Source organism: Lagenorhynchus albirostris, chromosome X (genome assembly GCF_949774975.1).
Source record: "Lagenorhynchus albirostris chromosome X, mLagAlb1.1, whole genome shotgun sequence".
NCBI classification, from domain to species: domain Eukaryota; kingdom Metazoa; phylum Chordata; class Mammalia; order Artiodactyla; family Delphinidae; genus Lagenorhynchus; species Lagenorhynchus albirostris.
The window spans coordinates 74200391-74216051 of NC_083116.1; the positions used below are offsets into that span (position 1 = coordinate 74200391).

Consider the following 15661-nt stretch of genomic DNA (forward strand, 5'->3'; position numbering starts at 1 on the left):
TAGACAATGGACAAGAAGTCTCTCAGGGAAGCTGCAAGACAATTTATAACATCCTCTTCATAGCTTTTTCACTTACATATGGAAAATCATGTGCTTTAATCAACAGCCGATGTGATGAGTTGGATCACAAAAACCACGTATTGAGGTCCTATTCAGGGAAAAATGAACTCCTAGTTATTGCCTCCCTTTCTCTGGCAGGAGGTTCTGAGCTTAACATGGAGATCCAAGGGCAGGAATCAACCCTTCAGGTAGAAGGCCCATGGGAATTAGAGCTCTAGGACCCGTAGAAATGGGAAAGGGAAGAGGAAAAGAAGTGGGTTGGTCAGAGGGAGTCTGGAAAGAAAGGAAGGAAAACCCACAAACAATCCAAACAATGAGAAGTGAGAGAGAGCCTCCCACAATTGATCCCTCCCGGGTTCTTGCTCGCTCCAGTTTTGGAAGCTTTCCAGGTAGACTCTAGTGCGGTGCACCTGCCCCTTGAGGCTGGGCCGGGACAGCTATTAGCTGGGGAGGGCTGGGAATGCCTTTCGGCGAGAGCCACCGCCCTGGCGGGGTGGTGAGGAGATCGCAGGGAGGAGTCACCGGGCGTGAAACGGAAAGACTACATCTCCCAGGCCGCCACGCTTTCCAGCTGGAGTCTAGGGCGCTGACTGCTCCCCAGTTTCCGTAGGGAAGCGTCGGGCTACTGCAGCTATTGTGCGTCGCGCTGTTGCCCTCCTCTTCCCGCTTGGGCGTCTTTGGAGGAAGGCTACGTTTCATTGCCGCCCCGTCTTAACCCTTCCGGAGCTTAACAGGACAGCAGGCCGGCTCCCTTGGCCCAGGAAGAATTTTGGGAGACGGAGGACTCTGGTAACGAGACCCTAGGGTGCAAGTAAGATACAGCTGAAGGAACCCAAGTCCCCAGGCTCGGTACGAGGGCTTCACCGGGGCAGGGCGGAGGCGCTGGCTTTAAGAAGGGGGAGGGGACAGTGCAATTAGGGTTGCCCGCGGAGTTCGGCAAAGGAAATCTTCAGCTGGCTCCGCCGCTGGGAGCAAGGAGAGGCACCTCCCACCCCCGGCGCTCACCCCCGCCCACACCCTGGGCGGGCTGAAGTGTCACGTTTACAATTGCTCAGGAAGGATCCGGCCGGTCTCCGGAGGAGAGCTGAGCTGCAGTTTCTGTCGCCTGTCAGGGGGGCGATGACTAGGGGGCCAGCTGCTTGCTAGGGAGCACCCCGCCGGGATCCGACTGCGTTAGTTAGCTCTCCCAGTCACCTGAAGCAATCGCCAGGCCGCCCGTTTCCGGTACAGACAAGCCAGCTGTCCCCAGGAATCTCATCTGAACAGGTACCTGTCCTCCAAAGGGAGGGAGGCTACAGCTTCCTGAGCGGGTCCTGTACTCTGCGCACCTCATCTTCTCCCTGTACTGTGCCACTGATGCTCTTGGTCTTTGTGTCTTTCCTCTCTCCTTCCAATCCCCGCCATCAGAACTATGGGGCACCCCCCGCTGGAGTTCAGCGACTGCTACCTGGACAGCCCTGATTTCCGCGAGAGGCTCAAGTGTTATGAGCAGGAACTGGAGAGGACCAATAAATTCATCAAAGACGTGATCAAAGACGGCAACGCGCTTATCAGCGCAATGAGAAGTAAGTGGAAGGCTTCGATGAGCAGTTTCCTCGAGCCAGTGGCTCTGGCCTTTGAGCTCTTCCACACCACGGGGAAAGTGGGGATTTAGGGTGATTCTCAGCCCAGGTGTCTGAGGCGAATGGGTTTCCGGACACTTTGGAGTGGGGTCAGTAGAAGTGGAAGGTGGTGGCTGCAACTAGAATTGGGGCTTTTCCCTTTAGTGTCCTTGGCTTTATAAGACAGGATCTGTAGCTGTCCCAGGGACCGTCTTGTTCTGCAACTATCCTTTCTTGTCAGACTGTTGTTCCGAAGGGACAGTCTGCTTGTTCTGTCGGACATGTTTCTACCCATGTATGAGGCAAAGGGACATCCAAGCTGACTGAGGAACTGCCCTAGGACCTCCTAGAGAATTGGGAATTCAGGCCAGCAGCTTGAGTCAGGGTTTTGTTCCTGCCTGGCCTCTGGTTGCTATAGGTAAGTATGGGGGCAGTAATAAAAAAATTTCAGATGGCAAGTTATTTTCTAAGGAAAGCACCTTTGCCCCAGTGATTTCTTTCTTTAAGTTACTGAGTTATGGTTTTGGTCAAGGTCTGTGTAAGTTCAGAATTATTAAATGACCTCACATGCCACTGAATTCTCCTCGAGGGTGGAACAAAGACCTGCCTAGTCCCTGGCAGGAGGAACCCGGCCCCCTGGGAGCATAGTAGAGAGCTCAGGTTGGGAGTTATCTGGCTGAAGGAACCTCACCTAGCTTGGCTTTCCCAGTGGTCACGGTTAACAGCTGTGGGACCCTCCCCTGCTTCCCCACTGTGTATGGAGTTTTTATTTCTGCTAGTTGGCAGAAGGCTTGGAGTAGGAGAAAGAATAATAAACATCCCCAACAAGAGTGCAGGCAAACCAATCCATTGTGCCAAAGAATATACCCAGAAGAATGGAGGTTAGTGAATGGGTTTATATAATTCATTTTTTCTCTTCTTGGTTGAAAGATGTTTATGAAAAATAAAGTCAAAGTCACTGGCAAATATATTCTGTATGCCTATAACTTTTTTCTGAGTGGATTTATCCCACAAATACTGTGTCTGGTCCAGCGTGGGGACCTTAAGGCAAATGCAGCCAACCAAGAGCAGGGAGAAAGGCTTGGGAGCCACAGCGCAGGGGTATTTGTTGTGCAGCTCTCCTGATTTGCCCCTTGGAGTCTGTGCTTTCCCTGCATATGTTGTCTGCCCACTTTGGTCAGAATAGAAGTTTTCCAAGTTCCTGCTGGTTGTTTGACTGAATTCGATCATATAATGGTTTGTCCTATTGCAGTCTGAACAAGAGTTAACTCTTGGCAGCACCTTAAAGATGGGGTATTTGAAATGCTGATCCTTAGAAACTTTAGGCCAGGCTTTAGGGTGTGTTGCCACTTAATAGAGTTCATTGAGAGGTTAAAGATATGCAGGTTGTGCCACAAAAGTACTTAGAAAGGTAGGGGTTCCTGAAAGGAAAGGGGGAATGTTTGGATTTTCTTTTTATTTACTTGTTTCAGTAAACTGCTTGGTGCAGTATTCATAGTCAAATGAAGCTCATCTAAGCCCCTGGAAGGGACTGGCTTTGTGAAGTTTAGGGTAAGCTGAAAGTGTTTGTGCTAAAAAATGATCAGCTGAGGAGTATCAGAGAGATTAAAATTCTTAAGAGAAAATAAACAGTTCAGTAAAATGTTTGAGGAAGGGCAAAAGTTTTCTAAGTGAGGGGCAAGTTGCGGTTTTTATTCTTTCCTTTTCTGAGATTAAATGTGGTAAGAGTCAACAATTATGCAGGCTTAAACCTTTGCATATGGGCAAAAGATCCAAGAGTTATTTTGGTTCAGGGGGCTTCTTGATATTTATGGTGGTTTTGCCTTTCTGAGTATATATAGAAAGCCAAAAATAGGACAGTTAGGAAATAAAACCCAGCAGCTAACCCACACTCCATTTCTTTCCTTTAAGTTGCATGATTCTAAAAATGTGATTAGCTAGAGGCAAAGGTGGGATGTTTCCCACTGTCTTGACCACAGTAATGTTTATACTCCCACTCTGTTTCCTCACACTGGGCTAGCTGGGCGACTTTTTGAGAGTGAGGTAGATGCAAAACAAAGGTATACTCTTGCTTTGTGTGGAGGAAAAAGGAAGAGAGAACACTGGAAGTGGATTTAGAAGACCTGGGCTACAATCTTGGCTTCATCATTTTGGGATAAGAAGGCACAAATCATTTACTTCATATATAAAATGGGGGTAATTATACGCACCTCACAGAGTTGCTTTGAGGCTCAAAGGAGTTAATGGATTATGAAAGTATTTTGTAAATGGAAACGGCTAAATATTGTAAGTTGTTGATAATACATCTTCAGGTTAATAATATATCTGCTGGTGAATGTGTACTTTTCGGTAGATTTCTAAAGGAAAATACATAAGCAGAAGTAATTGGAAACATATTTTTTGCTGTCATCTTGTTGGAAAATGTCATTCCCTACATTGGTGTGTCTCAGCAATTAATTTTGTATACATGTGTGTGGATTCATTTTGTCATTTGGAGTCTGGCATTAAAAGTAAAGAAGAATTATTGGCACCTTTTTATTTAACTTATTAAATTGACCGTCAAATCAACTGCCTAGTGTTTCTAGGAACCAGTGAAACCTAGTGCATCATGCCACAAAAACCAGCTTCAGTTTTTGTTAAAGTTGTTAAGCTAGTTGGAACTTGATTTCGTGCTTGTGTCTGATTTTGTACAGAGCTCTAGATAAGGTTTTAGTCACAACTGTGTATGATGATTAATTTATAAATATAGGTCCTGTTTGGATATTCACATTTTCTTAGATAGATTTGTGCTTAGAGGTAATTGATGTTATGAATGTTCAATATGTCTTCCTTGGGAAAGTGATTCATTCCCTCCCCCCCTTAAATGTGATCTATTCATAATTGTTGGAGTACAAAATGGTGATTATAACTTAAGCCAGTGAAAAATAAAAACACTGGCACTCTTAAAGGTGAATATACTGCACACTTTTCTGTTTGTTCTTTGTTTTTATATAGGCAGCTTTGGTCCCTAGTGTTGTTTGAATATTTTCTACGCACTTAGGCTAGGTATTATTTAGAACAAGTGATATAGCCTCTGCTTAGAACACATATCATTCATTCCGTAAATACTCGTGCACATACTAAATTCAAGCCATTGTTCTCAGGGCTGTCACAGATGTGACAGAGTAAGTCACAGATGGGATCCTGCCCTCAAGGAGGTCCCAGACTAGTAGGGGAGGTAAGATATATGTAGAGATCACCATCATATAAGGGAGTAGATATGGATCAGAGCCATAGAGTGAGACAGGTGGACCCCATGGTATGCGACATTAGAGGGAGAGGTCATTTCCCTGTGGAAGGACAAGGAAAAGCAAAGGAGGAAGTAGCATTGTAATTGGACAGAATTAATAACACTTATCACTTGTTTAGTTGTTCCTATATGCCAGGAATTAAAATCTTGTAAGAGCCTTATGAGGCAAGGATTATTATTCCCACTTTATATATGAAAAAACTGAAGTTCAGAGGCATTAAGTAACTTTCTCAACTGATAAGGGCAAGAGTGAATTAGAGCTCAGACCTTACTCTAAAAGCCCTGCTTATTTTACTGCATTGCACTGTATTCAGGACAGGGCATTTAATGTAGTAGGAATGACATAGAGAATGTAAAAGGATAGCAAATAATTCAAGTCATCTGGAATATATGGTGCAGGAAGAGAAGTTTGGGAGATAAGGTTGGAATGGAAGTTTGAGGTCTTGACTGTGCAGGACCTGTTAAGTACTTCAGACTTTTCTTTATAGGCAGGGAGTATTAAAAACATTTTTGGTAGGAGAGAGACATGGTCTGAGCTGTGTTTTAGGAAGATTCATCTGAGAGTGATGTGTAAGATGTTCCAATTCTAAACAAATATTTGTGACTTTTTCGCAGTTTATTAGGAACTTTAAATTTTCTTTGATATAGCTCAGGGGTCAGCAGACCTCTTCTGTAAAGGGCAATATTTTAGGCTTTGAGGGCCATTCAGTCTCTGTGGCAATTATTTAACTGCCATTGTTGTGAGAAAGCAGCCATAGGTAATATGTACATGAAATGAGAGTGGCTGTGTTCTAATAAAACTTTATTTATTGACATTGAAAAGTGAATTTCACATAATTTTCACGTCACAAAAATAGTGTTCTTCCTTTGAATTTTTCAACTGTTTATAAATATAAAAACCATTCTCAGCTCACCTGGGGCGGTGGCATACAGAAATGGCCGTGGGCTGGGTTTGATTCATTGGTTGTAGTTTGCAGACCTCTGATACGAGTAGTTAACCTAAATGGATTTTTTTATTGGTAAGGCAGTGAATATAGTTATTGCTAAAACATAATGCCATATTTCACATTTTCCATCAACTAATTTTACTTTGGTGTGCTGCTACTTATGCCTGTTCTGCATTCAGGGTTTGCAGGCCCAAATGCTGTCAGTGGCCAAGGAGAAAACAGAAAAGCATGAAGCTATTGGAAGTGGGTTAATAGGGCTGGAGTGATTGGGGTAAAATACAGCAGCCTCATCCCTGTAAAAAAGCCTTCGCTTTCTTTAAAAATGTGATAGCTAAATGAAATATGTTTACAGCCTGGATTCAATCAGGTTGCAACTCCTGAGCTAGATGATCTACTTCTAACAGTCTAGGAGTCTTGGATTCTAATGGGCTAGGAAAATGGAAGGTGATAGTCTCCAGACAGAGATTTCTCTGGGGAAACACACTAGATGCTGCAAATGAACAGAGGCAGAATGATGGTGTAGTGGGAAAAAAAACCTAGACATGATGGGTATGGTGATGGTTCTGCTACTAATGGGGTCTGTGACCTTGGTAAGTCATTTGCTGGGGCCCTTGGTGAGGGGCCCAAAGGTGAGGGTGGGTAGGGGATCTATAAGCCCACTTTCAGATCTAACATTCCATGATTTTTTTCCTGCATATTGTAGTTTAACCATTTGGGAAAGGAATGAGTAACCTCATTATAGGATCTTAATTTATACCTACATAAATTTTTGCCATTATATTAGTATGTTGACAGTATTAATTAAATATAAAAATTTAAACAAAATTTTAAAATAGCCTTTCAAAAACCAAGGATAACATGCTTTATATGTATGTATGTTTATATGTATAAAACAGATGTCAGAAAAAAGGAATTTTATCATTAAGCCCACACATACACATGCACAACCACAAATACACAGGCTGTCTTGGACTAATGAAAGCTTATATCTTAAAAGAATGCAAAAATGTCACTTTCTTACATTCTGTACTTTTAAAGACAAGAGTTTTAGATGTTTACGTTAAGGATACTTTTTAGGGTACCTTTTCAGCTCTTGCTTTGGCAACTGGGGAATCTATTCGGTAAGTAATTGCTTTTCTGAAAGGATGGGTCTTTGAGGCAAATTTGATATTGAATATACTTAGTGGAGCCATTTCTAGCTTTGCACGCAGGGAACCTGGGTACTAGTTCCAACTGTGCCACTTCCTAGCTGTATGACTCTGAGTAAGTCTTTAGTTTTGCAAACCTAAGTTTTCCCATTTCTAAAATTAGAAGTTTGGTCAGTGAGCTTTAGGGTTCCTCCTGGCTTTCTCATTCAGTTTTCTGGGCTGCCACTGTCTTGCACAAATAGTCAAGCAACCTAAATTGATTCCATCGTAAACTTTGGAGCCAGTTCATCGTTACTCTGGGAGAGTGGGCGAAGGGAAAATCCAACTGATATGTCCAGTGTGAGTAGATGACTTGAATCATGCTAGCCTATTTGATTATCTGCTTGGTGAATGCTTCTTGAGAGGTGCCAACCTGGTGTCCTTCAGTTCTGTCCTGAATAGCTCTATAGTGAGGGAGACCAAAGCTTTTAATCCCTTTGGACTGAGTGTAGTGCTATGGTGTGCAGGGAGGAGTTGGTGATGTAATATACATTCTCAGTCAGCAGATATCCTGTCATTATCCTGGTGATAGTTAATCAGTGACTTGGAGGACATGGAGTTGCAATCGACTCTCTGTATCTGCAGGTTCTGCATCTCTAGATTTAACCAATGGGGGATCGAAAATTCCAGAAAGTTCCCAAAGCAAAACTTGATTTACCACATGCTAGCAACTGTTTACATAGCATTTACATTATATTAGGTATTATAAGTAATAGGAGGATGTGGGTAGGTTATATGCAAATACTACACCATTTTATATAAGGGACTTGAATATTTGTGGATTTTGGTATCCACAGGGGTCCTGGAACCAATTCCCCACACATAATGAGGGAAGACTGTATTTTAGATATTCTGTAGAGTCGCTCAGATCAATGTAATGAGTATGTCGTAGGGTACTGCTGTTAGTAGATATGAAGCAGTGTCAAATGGAATTTGGTGGAGGCAATATTACCATATTCATAGAAGGTCCTCAGAAGACCAGATTCCAGAGTAGCTGGACTGGAGTGCTGTGGGGACTAGGGTGGAAAAGTGAACCAAGCCAGCCTTTCAGTGTGACCACTTACAAGAAGCTGGTAGGTTTTTTCTTTTTTTTTTATGGATGGTGAATGGTATAGGGGTAGGGTAGGGAAAATTATGGCTTGATCTTATTAAGAAAAGTTTTTCAGAGTTAAGAGTTATGAAGGAAAATTACTTTTCAGCTTCATTTTTATAGCATCATTTTTTAAAAGCATAACCCAAAACTTCTGTTTAATCTGGCACCTGCTTCTCTAATCAGTAACTATAGAAGTTTCCTAAAAGCCCACGATGATCTGGAAAGATACATGCTTTTCCAGGAGAGTATCCTGGAAATCTTGAGCTGATTTTTTTTCTAGTGGGGTGGAGGGCCCTCATGATACGTTATTGGGCTTGTATCAAGTGCTAAAGCCTTACATGTTGTAAAAATAATTAATTTTAATTCAACAAGGATTTACGAAGCACCCACTATGTGTCAGACAACTGGACAACTGGAGATATAATGGCGAATAAGGCTTATATGGGCTCTGCCCTCTTGGAGCGTACTTTAAACATCTGATTACTCACTTAAATAATTGAATTACAGTTGTGAGAAGAGCTATGAAGAAGTTCAGGATATGGTATATATTCTATCACATGTTATAAAGTGGGTCTTTGTCGGGGGAAAAAATGAGCTAGACTGTGGAGATGCAACTGTCCATAGGAAAAAAAAAACTGAGAAGGAAGAGTTCCTAAATCAAAGCTATCTGTTTTACTACTGTGGTAGTTAATGGCCCTGATAATGAGCAAGATTCTTTAAGCGAATGGAGAGTTTGTCAGAAATAGGGTGTAGTATATCTCCTGGGGTCTTTGGCTGTGCTGTGCGGCTTGTGGGATCTCAGTTCCCCAACCAGGGACTGAACCCGGGCCATAGCAGTGAAAGCCCAGAATCTAACCACTAGGCCACCAGGGAACTCCCCTCCTTCTTATTTTATAAGTATATTAAAAATGTTTTTTGAGTAAGTAACGCATGAACATGGTACAAAATTCAAAAGGTCCTCCTCTTGTGTCCCAGTTCCCCAGTTCTTCACACTAGAGGCAACAACTGGCAACTTTTTGCTTACCTTTTAAAAAGAATTTTCCTGGTGCTTTTTTCAACTTCTGCTTCCACAGGAATGTGTTCATTGTGGGCAAATTCTCAGCCACACTGGGGCAAGATTTCTTTAGGATAGTACTTGGAGCGAATGGTAAATTAAAGACCTCATAAAATCAGCTCCTCCATAAAAGCAAAAAGGACACTGGCAAAAATTGTCAAAATCAACTTTCTCAGAACTCTGTAAATTAACCAAAAGGCTTGCAACAATCTGAAGAATGTTTATTGATGGAAACATGTTGAACCTTTGTAACAGCAAGTTTTGTGGCATTTTAACTTACCCTGCCTCCCATTCCCTTCTCCAGAGCTTTGTGGAAGCCTTGAAAACCTACAGCCCCATAACCATAGTAGCTGTGGAAACCAGTAGCCTTTAGCATCTGAGGGAGAAGAATGGGTTTGTAGTTCCTCAAAGACTCACAGACCTATAGTCTTGTCACTATCTAACCTGTCTCAAAGCTACCTAGAAAAGCCCTATTCACACAGCTTCTCATTACTTCATCTGATTTAGAGTTAGCTCAGTGGGAAAAGTTCTAACCCCAAGGTGTTTAACATCACAGGTGACTTAGACTAACTGACACCAGTCAGGGCAAGCAAAATCCTGGCCAAAAACATAAAAGGGGAATGAGATGTCTACTGGGGGCTTTGAAAAGCTCTGACATATTCCAGCAGATCTAGAAGGCCATGTGCATGCCCAGGGCTGTGCATGTGCCTAGAAAATACCTGAGAGGGCCCCAATTTCTCTCCTATGGCTGAACTTGAGGCAGAGTTATAAACTGCTTGGCTGAGTGTTGAAGAAATGACCCAGCATGCACACAGAACCCCTCAGAAAAAAGTGGAAGACTTAATGGTTCAAGACATTTAAGGAGATCTCTGAACAGTTACCAGCTGGCTACTAAACTAACCAAGCAGAGACTTTAGGGGCCACACACTACAAGGAATACAGACATTACAGAATTTGTCCAAGAAATATGATAAACAAACAAACAGCAACAAAAACAATGACAAAAACAACAATAACAACAGAACCTGGGGGAATCTGATTTCCAGAAGTACCACATTACATTGTCTAAAATGTCCCATTTTCTACAAAAAATGATTAGATATGCAAAGAAACAGAAAAGTATGGTTCATACACAAGAAAAAAGCTGTCAGTAGAAACTGTCCCTGATGGAGCCGAAATGTTGGAATTTAGACAAAAAATTAAATCAGCTAATATAAATATATTCAAAGAACTAAAGGAAACCATGTCTAAAGATTTAAAGGAAAGCCTGAGAACAATATTTCACCAAAGAGACAAGGAAAGCCTGAGAACAATGTTTCACCAAAGAGACCATATAAAGAGATAAAAATTATAAAGAAGAGCCAGATAGAAATTCTAGAGTTGAAAAGTAAAATAACTAAAATGAAAAATCCATTAGAGAGGTTCAACAGCAGTTTTGAGCTAGCAGAAGAGTCATAGAACTTGAAGATAATCCAGTCTGGGATTATCCAATCTAAGCAAAAGAAAGAAAAAAATGAACAGAGTCCCAGAAATTGTGTGACACCATCAAGTGTATCAACATGTGCGTAATGAGAGTCCCAGAAGGAGAAGAAAGATAGAAAAAAGCAGATAGAATATTTGAAGAAATAATGGTCAAAACTCCCCCAATTTGATGTGCAACACTAATCTCCAGATCCAAGAAGCTCAAAAAACTCCAAGTAGGATAAACTGAAGAAGATCCATACCTAGATACATTATAGTCAAACTGATGAAAACCAAAGACAAAGAGAGAATCTTGAAAGAAGGAAGAGAAAAACAATTCATCAGGTGAACAGAACCCTCAATAGAATTAAGAGCTGATTTCCCATCAGAAACCATGGAGACTGGAAGGCAGTGGACTGACATATTCAAAGTGCTGAAAGAAAAATAATGTCAATCAAGAATTCTTTATTCATCAAAACTATTCTTTTAAAACAAGGGAGGGGCTTCCCTGGTGGTTCAGCGGTTAAGACTCCATGCTCCCAATGCAGGGGGCCTGGGTTCGATCCCTGGTCAGGGAACTAGATCCCGCATGCCCACAGCTAAGAGCCTGCATGCTGCAACTAAAGATTCCACACGCTGCAACTGAAGATCCCGCATGCCGCAACTAAGACCTGGCGCAGCCAAATAAGTAAATAAATAAATATTTTTTAAAAAAGGGAGAATTAAGACATTCTCAGAATTAAAACAAAACAAAACAAAACAAAACAAAACTGAGAATTGGGGCTTCCCTGGTGGCGCAGTGGTTGAGAATCTGCTTGCTAATGCAGGGGACACGGGTTCGAGCCCTGGTCTGGGAGGATCCCACATGCCACGAGGCAACCAGGCCCGTGAGCCACAACTACTGAGCCTGCGCATCTGGAGCCTGTGCTCTGCAACAAGAGAGGCCGCTATAGTGAGAGGCCCGCACACCGCGATGAAGAGTGGCCCCCGTTTGCCACAACTAGAGAAAGCCCTCGCACAGAAATGAAAACCCAACACAGCAAAAATAAATAAATTAATTAATAAACAAGCAAAAAACAAAAACAAAAAAACACTGAGAATTGGTCACTAGCAGAACTGCCTTACAGGAAATACTAATGAGAGTCCTTCAGGATGAAATGAAAGAATGATGTATGGTAATTTAAATCTGCACCAGTAAATGTAACTACATAGGTATATATGAAAGACACTATAACTGTCTGTTTTTTAGTAACTCATTTCTTCTCTATTTGGTTTAAATGACAGCTGTGTTGTATAATAGTTATAAAACTGTTGATCTTATGATATATAAAAATGAAATATGCATGCAATACTGTACAAAGGATATGGAGGAAGCAATTATATGGTAACAATGTTTCTGTATGCTTTCTAAGTTAAGTTAAAATTAATCTGAGCCATATTGTAATTTTAATCTTGAGGTCAGCCACTAAGAAAATAACTAAAAAATATATAGTGAAAGAAATAACACAAGAATCAAAATAGTACATTAGACAATATCTATTTAACACAAAAGGTAGCAATGGAAAAATAGAGGGAAAAGATGACAGCTAGAAAACAAAGTAAATGGCAGACATAAATCCTATCTTATCAGTAATAGTAAATGTAAATGGAATACACACTTCAGTAGAAAGGCAGAGATTGGCAAAGTGGATAAATTGATCAAAAATGGATTAATTGATTGAAATGTATGCTGTCTTTTAAGAGCCACATTTTGTGTTCAGAGACACAAATAGGTTGAAAGTGAAAGGATAGAAAAATATACCAGGCAAATAGTAACCAAAGAGACTTAGGATGGCTATATAAACATCAGAATATATTTTAAGACAAAATTTTTATGACATTCAAACAAAAACATTGTATAATGGTAAAACTGTCAATACATCAGCAAGATATCAAGTTATAAACATATGCACCTAACAACAGTGCCCCAAAATACATGAAGCAAAAGTGGACAGAATTGAAGGGAGAAATAGGTAATGTAACAGTAATAGTTGGAGACTTCAATACTGTACATTCAATAATGGGTAGAACTACTAGACAGAGCTCAGTGAGTAAATAGAGGAATTGAGCAACACTATAAACCAAGTAGATGTTCTACAGACATCTGTGGAACACTCCACACAACAGCAGAATACAGTTCTTAAGTGCACATGGAACATTTTCCAAGACAGACCCTCTGATAGGCCACAAAACTTGCCTGAATATATTTATTTATACAAATTATGTTCTGTAGCCACAGTGGGATGAAATTACAAATCAATAGCAGAAGGATATTTAGGCAGTTCATAAATATGTGGAAATTAAATATCACACTCCTAAGTAACCAGTGGGTCAAAGAAGAAATCACAAGGGAAATTAGAAAATACTTTGGAATGAATAAAAATGAAAACACAACATGCCAAAACTGATGGGATGCACCAAAAGCAGTGCTTAGGGGAAAATTTATAGCTTTAAACACATACGTTAGAAAAGAAGATCATAATTCAATAAGCTGACCATCCACATTAAGAAACTAGAAAAAGAACAAATGAATCCCAAAGCAAATAGAAGGAAAAAAATGATAAAGTTAGAGTAGAACTAAATGAAATAAAGAATAGGAACATCTATTTTCTCTATTTAAAATAGAGAAAATTAAAAAAAAATCAAGATTTGGTTTTTAAAAATAACATTGAGAAACCATTAGCTAGACTGACAAAGACAAGAGAGAAAAGACTCAAAATATTAAAAGTATGAATGAAGGAGGAGACACTACTACCAAACTTACAAAAATAAAAAATGAATAAATGGGAATACTATGAAAACTGTATGCTGATAAATTATATAATTTAGATGGAATTGACAAATATCTAGGAAGACACAAACTACCAAAATTGACTCCACAATAAATGGAAAGTCTGTGTAGACCTATAACAAATAAAGGCATTGAATTAGTAATCAAAATACTACCCACAAAGAAAAGCCCAGGCCTAGATGGCTTCACTGGTGAATTCTTCCAACCTTTAAAGAAAAATTAATACTCATCCTTCTCAAACTTCCAAAAGTTAGAAGAGGACACTTCTTAACACATTTTCTGAGGCCACATACCAAAACCAAAGATATCACAAGTAAACTCTTGACCAAATTCCCTTAAGAATGTAGATGCAAAAATCCTCAACAAAATACTAGCAAAACCAAATCCAGCAACATATAAAAAGAGTTATACACCATAACCAAGTGGAATTTATTCCAGGAATGCAGTTAGTTTAACATCTAAAAATCTGTCAGTGTAATAGTATAATATACCAAATAACTAGAATAAGGGAAAAAGCATTATTATATCAATAGATGCAGATATTTTAAAAAGTCCACTACTTTATTATGCTAAAAACACTAAACAAACTAGGTATGTCAGGTTAGTGATTGTCTAAGGCTGGGGGAGAGGATCAGGGCATGTTGTGACTAGTAATGGGCAAAGGATTTCTTTTTGGGGTTGTAAAATTTTTCTAAAATTAGATTGTGATGTTAGTTGCACAACTCTGTGAGTATACTAAAAACCACTTAATTGTACACTTTAATAAGTGAATTTTATGGTATGATTGTGCTTGGAGAAACAGAGGTGCTTGGTTTATGTACTGATACCTTCCTTTGGCTCTTCCTTATAGAACAACAGAACTGGGAATTTGTTTAGAAAGCTTCACATCCACTCTGTTGAGTTTATATCCAGGGAAAGGAAGCCAAGAGAGAGAACTGACTCTTCCAGGGATCTAGAGCTAGAGCCTGAATTGGGACCAGAATCAGATTTTCTGGTTTCCCATTCCAAGGCTCTTTCTGCACTGTACTCTAAAGCAGGTACCTTGCATTAAAACCGTGTGGATGTTCTTTATTGGGGCTGGGGGTTCTTTTGTTTGAAGTGACCCAGTTGGCAGTGAAGAACTGTGCTAGTGGAAAGTTTCCTTTCATTCTCTTTCCTCCATTATCATGGCTGGGATCGGGTGGTTTCCGTGTTGAGCAATCTAGCCCCATTTTAATTAGGGCCTGGTTAAGTTTTATTTTTGTCACAGAAGAATGACAGTATATTACATCTTGGTGGTGTGCCACCTGTCCTCTTTGTTTCCTGCTCCAAGAACCTACACCAGCTGGTTGGGCAGTTCCAGAGGCCTACGCTCTTCTCTGCTCACCTGTTGACTTCTTACGGCAGATGCAGCTGCTTTTCATGTAGCGGATAGTGTATATTGGGAAATATGTGGCGTCACTAAAGGGTGACAAAGTCCTCCCTCCATATTATTTTTATCCCTAGGCACCATGGAATTTCTCACTAGTGGCAAGCAGTAGGCCCAGCACTATAGTACCATATTAGGAACTTCAAGGCAGTTATTTGCAAGAGGTTTTCATTAAGGACTTCCCCAGAAGCAGGAGGGCCACATTTCAGCTTCCAACTCTCCAGCGCCAGGCTCTCGTGGAAAAGCCTTTCCCTGTGATTGGAAAAGTATGTATTATGCATGTGGCAGTTGACAGATGGAGACTAATCCTGAATTCATCCATCCTGAATTCATTAGGTGGGGGGAGGAGGGTGGGTAACAAGCCAGCGAGGTGTTTTATAGCTGCCCCTTACAACTTTTGCTTAAAGCAGGAAAAAAAAAACTGGAAAGAGAGTTCTGAAGAGAATGTCTCTGTTACCATTATCACCATGCTGAATTTCTCTTTTTCTTAACATGGGAAATATTGATATCTTTCCATATTTGGTTTATCTGGAGTGATTTGTCTTCTAGAATCCAAGCCCAGTGTTTCAGGGTTTTTGGAAGGGGTACCAGTGTGCTAATTGGGTAACAGCTCAGCCAGGGAGTGTATGGCTGCACCAGCAGAATTAAAGGGGAGGGAAAGCTGGGCTTTCTTGGCATTTTGTTTGCGTTTCCTTTGTGAAAAGCAGATGCTGTTTAACTGTTCCCTTTTC

General features: G+C 40.6%; 1 protein-coding gene across 1 annotated transcript in view; it reads left to right on the forward strand.

Moving 5' to 3' along the window:
• Nucleotides 1-811: 811 nt before the first annotated feature.
• Nucleotides 812-15661, forward strand: part of OPHN1 (oligophrenin 1) — a 611865-nt gene continuing 597015 nt past the window's right edge. Inside the window, exons 1-2 of the mRNA XM_060138347.1 lie at nucleotides 812-871; nucleotides 1468-1625. Of these exons, the coding sequence (XP_059994330.1) occupies nucleotides 1472-1625 (154 nt within the window). The 5' untranslated portion in view covers nucleotides 812-871; nucleotides 1468-1471. The remainder of the gene's footprint in view (nucleotides 872-1467; nucleotides 1626-15661) is intronic.